General features: G+C 37.9%; 1 protein-coding gene across 1 annotated transcript; it reads right to left on the bottom strand.

Moving 5' to 3' along the window:
- Window positions 1-4,374: 4,374 nt before the first annotated feature.
- Window positions 4,375-7,593, bottom strand: LOC145981939 (uncharacterized). Its single transcript, XM_083115435.1, has 3 exons — window positions 7,413-7,593; window positions 6,651-6,786; window positions 4,375-4,834 (listed from the first exon to the last, which is right to left on the bottom strand). Exons 1-3 carry the CDS (start codon window positions 7,591-7,593, stop codon window positions 4,375-4,377), a joined length of 777 nt encoding a protein of 258 aa, XP_082971561.1.
- Between the last annotated feature and the right edge of the window lie 2,660 nt (window positions 7,594-10,253).

Genomic DNA, 10,253 nt, shown 5'->3' with positions numbered 1-10,253 from the left:
TTATGCTTTAATTATCTTTGCTCCCCCTCATCTATGGACATCACCCCCTTCCCATTTTAAAAAAAGTTGAGTTGAATTCAATATGGCGGCCACCAATATGGCGGACGTCCACTTGGAACACACTAATGTGGTTCCCCCTAAGTCTAACCTGTTTCTATCACGACAAATTGTAGCCAGCCTAACTTATTAACTTTTAAATGCAGTGTTAAGGTACTTTGAATCACCCTATAGGCCGTTGTATGGCTTTGTCAACATGAGATCAAGAATTACACACACACACACACATTATATGTATTGATTATTATTGATTAATTCATTTGGTGTTTTAAGTCCACTGTAAAGCTAATCGGGACTGGACCTACAGTATAAAGTGGAATCCGAACCACTATGTGCCTCCACCGGGTATAGAACCAGGGACACCTTGATTACAAGGCGACGACGCTACCAGATTATATGTATGTATTCCGGCGGGGCCCAAGATTTGTAGATCCGGCACTGGTAACTACACTGTATCTCTGAAGTTTTAAAGTGTTCAGCCACACACATACACCATCAAATCAAGCGTACAAACGAAGTTAAATGTGTCACAAGTCGTTCTGTTGAGCGTCGTTGTATAATCCGATATCTCCTGAAAATTTCAAATGAGATGGAATGAAATAATCGAATGGAAATTATGTATGTGTTGTAACGGAGTAAAAAGAATGTTTTGAGCACTACACGTTTCTGAAATTCGGCAAATTTTCGTTGTGCCTAATAGAGATATATAAGCATTGCAAAAGTCATTTTTCCTTCTGGAATGCTGATACAATTGAAATAACAGTTGACTGTTCTCACACTTCCCTTTCTTCATAAACTACCCTCATAATATGCTGTTATCGATGCCGTGTGTGTGTGTGTGTGTGAGAGAGAGAGAGAGAGAGAGAGAGAATGAGGCTGAGTTAATGTATGGGAGCGGTTGTGCTTTTAAAAGCAATTATGTAATTATTGCCATTAAAAATGTGTTTGCTGTAAGTCGTGGGGAAAATATTCCATTTTAGCCGTTCATTTATGTTTGATGTTTTAAGCAGAAAGTTCCTACACGATATCTACCACCTTATGTCAGTTACGCTACTTTATCCGTTCTTGCTTCGGCTGTTTTTATTTTACGTTCTCTGTTGCACAGTCTCAGCAACCAGCTCCTTATCCGTATTTATCTGCCAGTACTGACAGATTGAGTTGGGCAAGAGAATTCACTAACTTCGGCTGTGTGGCTGCTAGGATGCAAACTATCACCCGTTAGCCTTCATCTTGTTGTGTGCGTACACCCATGAAATATTCAATTTCTCGCCTGTAAATCTCTGATAACAGCTCTTTCCTAGGCAGTATCCTGTTGGCTGTAGCTTTACAAAAGGCGGGTATGTTGGAAGATTTTATTCTTCGTGTAGGTGATATATTTTCAGGTAACTGTAATTACGCTGTACACTTCTACATGACACAATGTATTTTTTTTTATCTGAAAAGGTTGAAATAATATTAACTGTGAAGATGGAACTTGTAAAACGAGATCAAGAAGTAAAAACGTTAACAAAAAATAAAGTCAAAACCTATCTAAAAGTTTGAGGAGGTACAATCTATTGCTATAATATTTAATAATTAAAAAACATACATTTTCGTGCATTCATCAATAGTCCAACTCACCATCACGAACTGCCGAAAACTAGTTTTTGCCAACGAAAGAAGATGCAGCAACACTTCAAACGAAGACTTAAAAGAACGACGTACAGAAACATGAGAAATATTGACAAGTCTTTTACCATTTCTTGACAGATTTTCTCGGCAAGAAATTGAGTTGCTGTCAAACGTAGACGAAAACTTTAATTGATTTGATAACAGGATCCTCTCCCTAAGTGACAGTACCTAAATCTGCATGTCCGTCCATACCCAGGGTGAAAAAAAATGTTGAATAATGTCTGCTGTGCATACTAACGTTACTTTCCGTGGAGAGCATGCATTAACAGGATATATCATTACGTCAATATACGGATTCTTAACTGAAATGGACAAACAGTTACAATAAACTGGTATTTGTTTGGATTTCATGTTCGTAAAAGTTTACATATGTAACCTTTAATAGTTTTTGATATTCTAATAACTGAAGAATGAACATGCCCTATTGGAGAGTAAGAATAACTTTCTTTGTAAATATTCAAAATAGAACTCTCGGTGGCTCGTATGTCTGATAGAAGCAGCATTTAGATAGACAAATAATTACAACTAATGTTTCCTTGTTACATTTAAAAAAGGAAAAAACTTAAAATGAATATGGGAACCCATCGAAAGAGTGTAGATTGTATCAATTCGTCTAATCATCACTTATCCCATTCGTCGAACTTAGTGAAAATTAGCAGAAAAGCAACTCTAAATTACAAAAAAAAAAACAGCCACAACAAACATAAGCTGAGAAGCCTCCAGGAAAAAGTTTAAGAAATTAGTTTCATAACAAGATCTACTCATAAGGAAGTGTTTCTTTCATTGATATTGAAGTCCATGTCATGAAGGTTCAACTGAAGTGAGTGTTCACGTATCAACCTCAACACATGCCACATACAGGCTATGAAACCAAGAATTACGAATCGAATCTGTGATACTAAATTCGATCCTTGGGTAAGGCAACTGTGGCTGCTACATCATCCATTTATAACTTCATAATGCACTCCTCAACTCGGGTAATCCAGAGCAAAGCAAAATAACTTAAATAGAAAAAAATAAATACATAAAACAATATTTTCGTGATATTTTTCGCAGGGAGGTTACCATTAACGAGACCCATGTTCTCTTATTTTCACTTCTTTGTCCGTTTCCTTCCATTGTGCTCTAACTTCAATATCATGGCTAACCTAATATTGATTAATGCGACATTAATTAAAACAACCAACCAAAGGAACAATCTTCAATATATACACCATAACTGCGCACATTTGCGCACATTTATTTAGTATTAAAGTGGAACTTATATCACGATATGGTCACTTAAAATCTATGAATGAAATAACCAGGCAGCAACCAGGGGGACGAGGAGGGCAGTTGCCCTCCCACATTTCGCTACTTTTGCCCCCACACTATGCTAAACCTTATCTACAAAGGAAAATATACTGTCATTCCCCCCCGTTTTTCCACCTTGCCCCCCCCCCCCCCGGTTTTAGAACCCAATCCACGCCACTGCAAGGCAGTACAGGCATTCCATGCAGCCTGTAGTAATCAGTGGTATGCAGTGTTGTATTTTTGTATTTTAATTATTTCACACGTTTTTCTTCCATTTTGTGGTAATCGTGACAAATGTAATGAATGGCGAATTGATTAAATAAATGAAAGAATAATATGTCGCATTGGCAGTTGTCACGAACTAATGAACACGAACATGTAGAGTGCTTTCCATCTCACGTGAAATCTGATACAAAATCACATTCTACAAATCATATACCTGCACATATGTACTTGTTGGTCTTTAGAAGGTTGTTATGACGGGAATTACGATTTAGGATCAGTAAAAGAAAGGTATAACAATGCGATAGATAAGGTGCCACAAGCGCTATGCGGCCAGTTTTTGAAGATTGAATTTTGTTTGTTTTTCTTTGTAATTATCGTAATTTTCTCTCTCTCTCTTGGTAAATCATGATTAATTAGATTAAACAACTGAATGAGCGAGAACAATTAACTCGGTCTTGTCAAATTCTTGGGATACGAGATTCCATTGTTGCATTACACTGGTGCTTTAGGCTACGGCCAGACGAGCGATATTTACTGCCAGAATTCTGCCGTAAATGTCGCAACTACAATTATCGCAAGTGGGTGGTCACACGGTAGCTGTAAATGTCGCTCTACTCTGCGTTAAATATAGCAACAAAATTTCTGCCCCGGCCAGACGAGCGACATTTACTACGAAAGCATTGTGTTCAAAACGTGTCTTGAGTTTGCTGAAAGAAATTGCTCCATTCATAGTGGCATGTAACAATGAATTGCCAGTCGAAAGCAGCTCTGTGCTTGCTTCTGATTCGTCGTCGTCGGCAAAAGCGTAAGAGACAGTGGTGGATTCATCCTATTATTAGTGAAAGATCGTACAAAGGAAAGTTTGTGCTTCTTCATAGGAAACTGAAAGACTATCCAGATAAGTTTTTTGAATATTATAGAATGTCTACAAGCTCCTTTGAACTGCTACTTGCAACTGTGAGTGGTAGCCTGAAAAGAGAAAGTACAGTTATGAGGGACTGCATAAGTGTGGAAGAGAAACTAGAAGTTACATTACGGTAAGTTTAGTTTAATATTACTGAAAGTAAAAAGGTAATACATACTACACAGACATTGATAAAACTAGAACATAACAAGATAAAATGTTCTCTACAAATCAAAGAAAGATAACACTGACTCTGATTCAACATCTGATTCAACGGTAGTTCTGGATGATGATGATGTGCATGAAGTTTGGGGAAGCAAATTTGTAGGGGAAACTGCTTGAAATGAACCCCTGCGTTCAGCAGCATCATCGTAAGACTTGAGCAACTGCATGACCTTTATCTGAAATTCTAATTTATCTGAAGGATGTAGTGTTTTCACAGTTGGTAGCAATGATAATAGAAACATTTTGTCAGGATCATTTTCATGTGGGTCGGGCCAGTTTTTTCCAAGAACGTCCAACAATTCCCTCTCAAATGAATCTCCAGATCTCCTCTTTCGTTTGGCAGGTACAGCTTTAAAGTGTTCCGTCGAAGAGGTGGCATTGCTGGTATTGGTCTGCGAGAGTTCTTCCTCTGTTCTGTGGTCAATTTGGTCATCAGTTTGATCCATGTTTCCGGACGTCCTGCAGAACAATATTGAAAAGAAAAACATTCATGTTACAAAAGCATAATACAGAAGAACAGATCAAAAGACAGGCGGGGCATAAGTGTCCAGTCATCAATTTCATCATATCATCACTCATTCCCATCATCGATAATGCAGTGTAATGCAAGGAGTGAAAATATAAACCCAGTCCATCAGGTTCGTTCCCAAACAACATTAAATAAAGGAACGTAACGTGGACCGAGTATTATTCCATGTCGTGAACACGAGACATTACTTCCGACAATCTTCATCTCGTATTTTTCTTTAGCATCACTGCTCAATTTACAGAGATGTATACTCGTGACTGGCATACAAGCCGAAAAATTGCAATGTTGGTTGGGTTGTCTAGTCACACGGCGCATGATGGTCAGACATGGAGGGCTTGCTTCAGTGCTTCTTCAATAGGATCGTTACAACCCAGCAGTGTCCGTGACTGTACATACATACAACTTTGTTAGGTCCGGAACCTCCACCCCATCCCCCCGCTCTCCAACAAGTTTCAGATCAGCTGCGTCTCTGATTTTCACATATGAAATATAGCAACCCTAATCATACCAAAAGTTAACTCCCCCCCTTACGTGAACTATATATACGCCCATGCTTCAAGGAAACAAACGCAAACTGCTGATTTGAAATTTATATATTAATGTACTGGAATGTAAAACAAAATCTATGTCCAACAACAGTTTAGTGTAGTAATTAAATAAGGTAGTACTTACTGCCTAAATTGCAAAGTCGGAAGAAGAAAACACATTTGTTTGTGGTAAGCGCAAGGTTTCCTTGTAGTCGCACCACTGCCACTACGTCCATCTTGTGATTTCACAGATCTTGTAAATGCATCTTTCAAGCTTTTCCAACGTTTTTGAACCTCCTTACCTAAATTAATCATAACATTCATGAGGAAAATTCGAACTCTGTTCACACAATTGTTACAAGCAAAATGCTATGTCACAAATGTAACTTTAAAGGTACAAACATTTCAAAACTAGTGGCGTCTCCTGTGTACGTAACTAAATAAACAATTAAACCTGTAAATGATCAGTCATGTCTTTGAAAACGCTTCTCAAATCACTAGTTTCTACAGTTGGCATGTGGCGAAAGTACAATAACAAAGCTATTTGGATTTTAGTTAGAACATGTATTTTATATTGCGTTAACCTAATAAAATCGCCACTAGCTTTGAGATGGTTATAGCTACAATATACCACATGACAGTGTCTGAAAACAATTTATGCATAATTGTAACTGAAAGCAACTCTGTAAACACAACGAACATACTCATCTCAGTTTAAATCACAGGACATCAACTAGATGGTACTTACACATTTGTTTTTACAATTAAATTATTCTATATTTAAGATCACTTCCTGCTTTTTTTCAGATACCTGGGTTCTGGATGCTCTTTCCGGACATTGCATTTCGATTTTCTAATTGGTCGTGCCACAATTGCTGACATTGTCAGAGAAACCTGTGTGGCCATATGGCATGGTCTTCATGCTGAATACATGAAACAACCGTCTGTGGAGGACTGGCTTCAGATTAGCCACAAGTTCGAAAGCAGAGCTAATTTTCCGCATTGTGTTGGCGCTATTGACGGCAAACACATCAGGGTTATTAAACCCTGGAACAGTGGGAGCGAGTTCTTCAATTACAAGAAGTTTTTATCCATAGTACTAATGGCAGTAGCTGATTCTGAGTATTGCTTCACGTACATAAATGTTGGAGCTTATGGAAAAGAAAGTGATTCAAATGTATTAAAGGCTACAGATTTGGGGGAACAAATCTATTCTAACACATTATCTTTACCAGAGCCCAAGACATTTTCAAGTGAACATGCAGGTGATCCAATTCCATATGTGTTTGTAGCTGATGAGGCCTTCGCACTCTGCTCAAGTTTGCTGAGGCCATATCCTAACAAAAACCTAACACCTGAAAAGAAGATATTCAATTATCGACTTACCAGAGCAAGAAGATTTGTTGAATGTGCATTTGGCATATTAGCAAATAAATGGCGGCTGTTCCATCGCCCCATTGATGTTAGTCCGGAGTTTGCCGATTGTATTATCAAAGCATGCTGTGTACTACACAATTTTGTTAGGAAGAGAGATGGGTACAACTTTGAGGATACACTTTCATGTCCACTAGAGAGTATACCTGCTCAGGGAACAAGAGGAAATAAAAGTGGTGTTCGGATGAGAGATGCTTTCACTACCTATTTTTGTTCTGATCAAGGATCACTTCCCTGGCAAAACGATTGCTTGTAAAGCTGTTCTCAAAATGTTCAAAACTTTTTCTATACTATGCTCCCCCACCCCTGCATGGAACACACCATTGGCATTAGCTGTAATTATTTACTTTCGTTTAACCCACTTATGAGCATAGTAATACATTATACTATGTTTTCATTTACTATCAATATCATTTCATTTCGTCTTGTTCATTGCAATGTTTGTAGTAAACAAAAATCCTAACCTGCTAATTGACGTAATAGTGTAAAAAATAATAACTATGTACTTTGTATTTTCAATACATTTTGATTCGTTTCAAGTACTTACCTATGTCGTTTCTTTCTTCAGAGGTCATATCTCCCCACTTCTCACCAACCACATCCATTGTCACTTTCATCCACGCATCCATCTTCATGTTTCTGTTCTTGTAGTCCTCACAATTCGTGTCAAACAAACAGGGATACTTTTGGACTTCAATTATTACATGTTCACTGTCAATATAATCCATAGTTGTACAGTTCGACAGTTAAATTACCGCAGTAAATGTGGCAGCTACAAATATCGCTACGCGTGGCCACGCTCACGCGGCAAATACTGCGAAAAAAATGGGTCCCGGCGCATTCCTTCGCGACACGACCTTGAAGACGCGCCAAACTGGCTACAATTACTGCTGCTTCTGGCCACTCCCATTTACGACCTAAGGGTGCATTTCTTCAGCTACATTTACGGCAGAATTCTGGCAGTAAATATCGCTCGTCTGGCCGTAGCCTAAGTCGCAACTACATAAAAATAATTTCTACTGTTCTTTTGCATGCATATATTTTTCTGCTGTTTGGGCGTGAACTCACACCTTAGTTTATTGTAATTGTAATTTTTCTTTCGTACTGGCAAACATAAAGGGCAGTCATAATAAAATTACATTTGATTTGATTTAATACCTAGAGCTAAAGGTTAAAGGTAAAACGATCTAAATTAAATTACCTATATTTTTAGTTAAATCAGAATGTATTGACATAATATAAAATTAGATAGCTACAGTCATAAGGGCTGGCTGAAAGATTCTTGAACGATAAAAATATTCATGCAATCCCATTTTGAAATACAATTTTCCTACACTGAACATAAATATAAAAGGCGATATTTTGGTAGGTTCGTTAAAAATACAAGTTTTTGAGAATACATTGGTGTGAACTAACAATGGGTGCGTTCCGAAAGTCATAACGAAACGAACGAAAGTAACTGCGCTCGTGAACCTGGTGAAACCAGTTATTTTACATACTTTACAGCGTGGCGTCCAGCGGAGGCATTTCCTTCTGACAGAAATAAACTCTACTGCGGATACTGTTACTCATTTTAATCACATTGTAAGAACAATTGATGGACACTCATCTTGTGCATGTTGCTTCATATCGCTCTCTGTTAAAATTATAATACAATTCCCGAACTAGTGCCGATCGAAGCCATCATGCACCCGCGGTGTCCGCATGCAGCAGACGATTCTCACCGAACAAACCAGCCTCCTGGCCCGCGCGTTTGGTGAATCTCGTTCTTGCAGGAGACGCACGGAATGCGACTTTTGGGACAGCATAATGAACCTCACGAAACGCACGGGTGCACTTATGGAACGGCGTTAAACTCGTGCGACTTTCGGAACGGGCCCACTGTTCCTCGTTACATTACATACGTCACTGTCCAAATTATGCTATCCTGGGAGTGTGTCTGCAAAAACCAACAGGTGAATCTATCACAAACGTTGTCACAGGGTTAGTTAGTGACTTCTGTCTGCCATATTTGGACACTTCCCTAGGCAGATACTACAGTTTATCGGGTAGTTTTTATCTGTTTGGAAAACATCACATACACACACAGAGAGAAGTATTAATTAATAAATACGTTGCATTTGTCCCTTACTTTCAAAGTTGCTGCTGCTAACCATCAACGAAATGTGAAACCAGGAAGCTTTGAATTAAGACTATTCTCGCTGAGCGAAATAAGTTTTTTAATGCCGAATAGATATTTAATTTTAATAGAAGATGAAGTTTTTCGCCTGTAATGTAAGATCTTGAAAATAATGAAACAAAAGCAAAAGTTCAATTTGTTTTTTGCTGAGATTGACAATTTATTTCAGCATTTTGCCTTTGTAATGACCCCGAGTTTGCCATTACTTCGTGGTTTTATATTATTATTATTATATCTTATATTATTATTTCATGCTTATTATAGTTGGTATTATAGAGTTCATATACATTTTCATAAATATATTTGCCTTTAAATGTTCTAAAGATTGTTGTAAGTTTCATTTTAATCAAGTTAGTGAAGCCTAAGTTAATACTTTCTGAGTTAAATTCCTTATATCTATTTGTTGTTTCATGTTTCTGGCAAACGCCGTTCGTTTCTCTTATATTTTGAAAGCCATTGTTGATTTATTTAAACTCTTGTGGTGTGAGAAGATCACGCGCTTTTCATTGCATTGTTGCCACCACATACCTAAATTCACTGTGCCAGATTACTGTACATTTCTAATATATTACTGTTGGCTTTTATCAAATTTCCTAGTATTAAAAGGTTATTGTGTCTGGTAACACTGTGTAACTGAGGAGGTGTTTTCGCCTTCCAGAAAAACGGTTAGTAGTTGCGCGGAGAGATTTGAAGTAGCAAGAGGTGCTTCGCGTTACTGGAAAGATAGGCTTACGCATCTCGTGCTGTACCGTTCGAAAGTATTTGAATTGTAATTTTAGTCTTACATGATATACGTGCGTGTCTATAATAAACGTAAAGTTGAACATATTCCGGTTTTTCTTTATTTCGAAAGTGTGTTTCGTACTTGTGGATACCTGCGTCAGGACGACAACCTCGTGGTTTGTCATTGGACTTCACCTGTGGATCCAAGGGGAAGGAACGCAGTAACCTAGCCCGAACTCGGGGATTATCCAGCATGCTCTGCTGAGCTTATAAGGTAAGTGTACTTGTGAAGTGCACCGCTACGTGGGACGTAGCACCTTACAAATTTGCATTAAAATTTGGATTCCTTTAATAATACAACAAAGAATTATCATAATTTTATTTTAGCAACATACTCATCTTCTTAAATTTGATGGTATTTCTCAAAGTAGTTTTCATTTTATGCGATTCACTTGCGGCAGAGTTTTTGCCTGTCTTAAGTCATGC

Source organism: Lepisma saccharinum, chromosome 30 (genome assembly GCF_977018435.1).
Source record: "Lepisma saccharinum chromosome 30, izLepSacc3.1, whole genome shotgun sequence".
Lineage (NCBI taxonomy): Eukaryota > Metazoa > Arthropoda > Insecta > Zygentoma > Lepismatidae > Lepisma > Lepisma saccharinum.
The sequence above is the reverse complement of the archived record's forward strand: the minus strand, read 5'-3'. Positions and strand labels throughout refer to the sequence as shown.

Coding starts and splice junctions, on each gene's coding strand:
- LOC145981939 (XM_083115435.1), bottom strand. CDS start 7,593: ATGGATTATATTGACAGTGAACATGTAATAATTGAAGTCCAAAAGTAT. Junction 6,787..7,412: donor TGAAGAAAGAAACGACATAG/GTAAGTACTTGA, acceptor TCTTCTTTTCAG/GTGTTAGGTTTTTGTTAGGA. Junction 4,835..6,650: donor GGCTCTGGTAAAGATAATGT/GTTAGAATAGAT, acceptor ATTGTTCTGCAG/GACGTCCGGAAACATGGATC.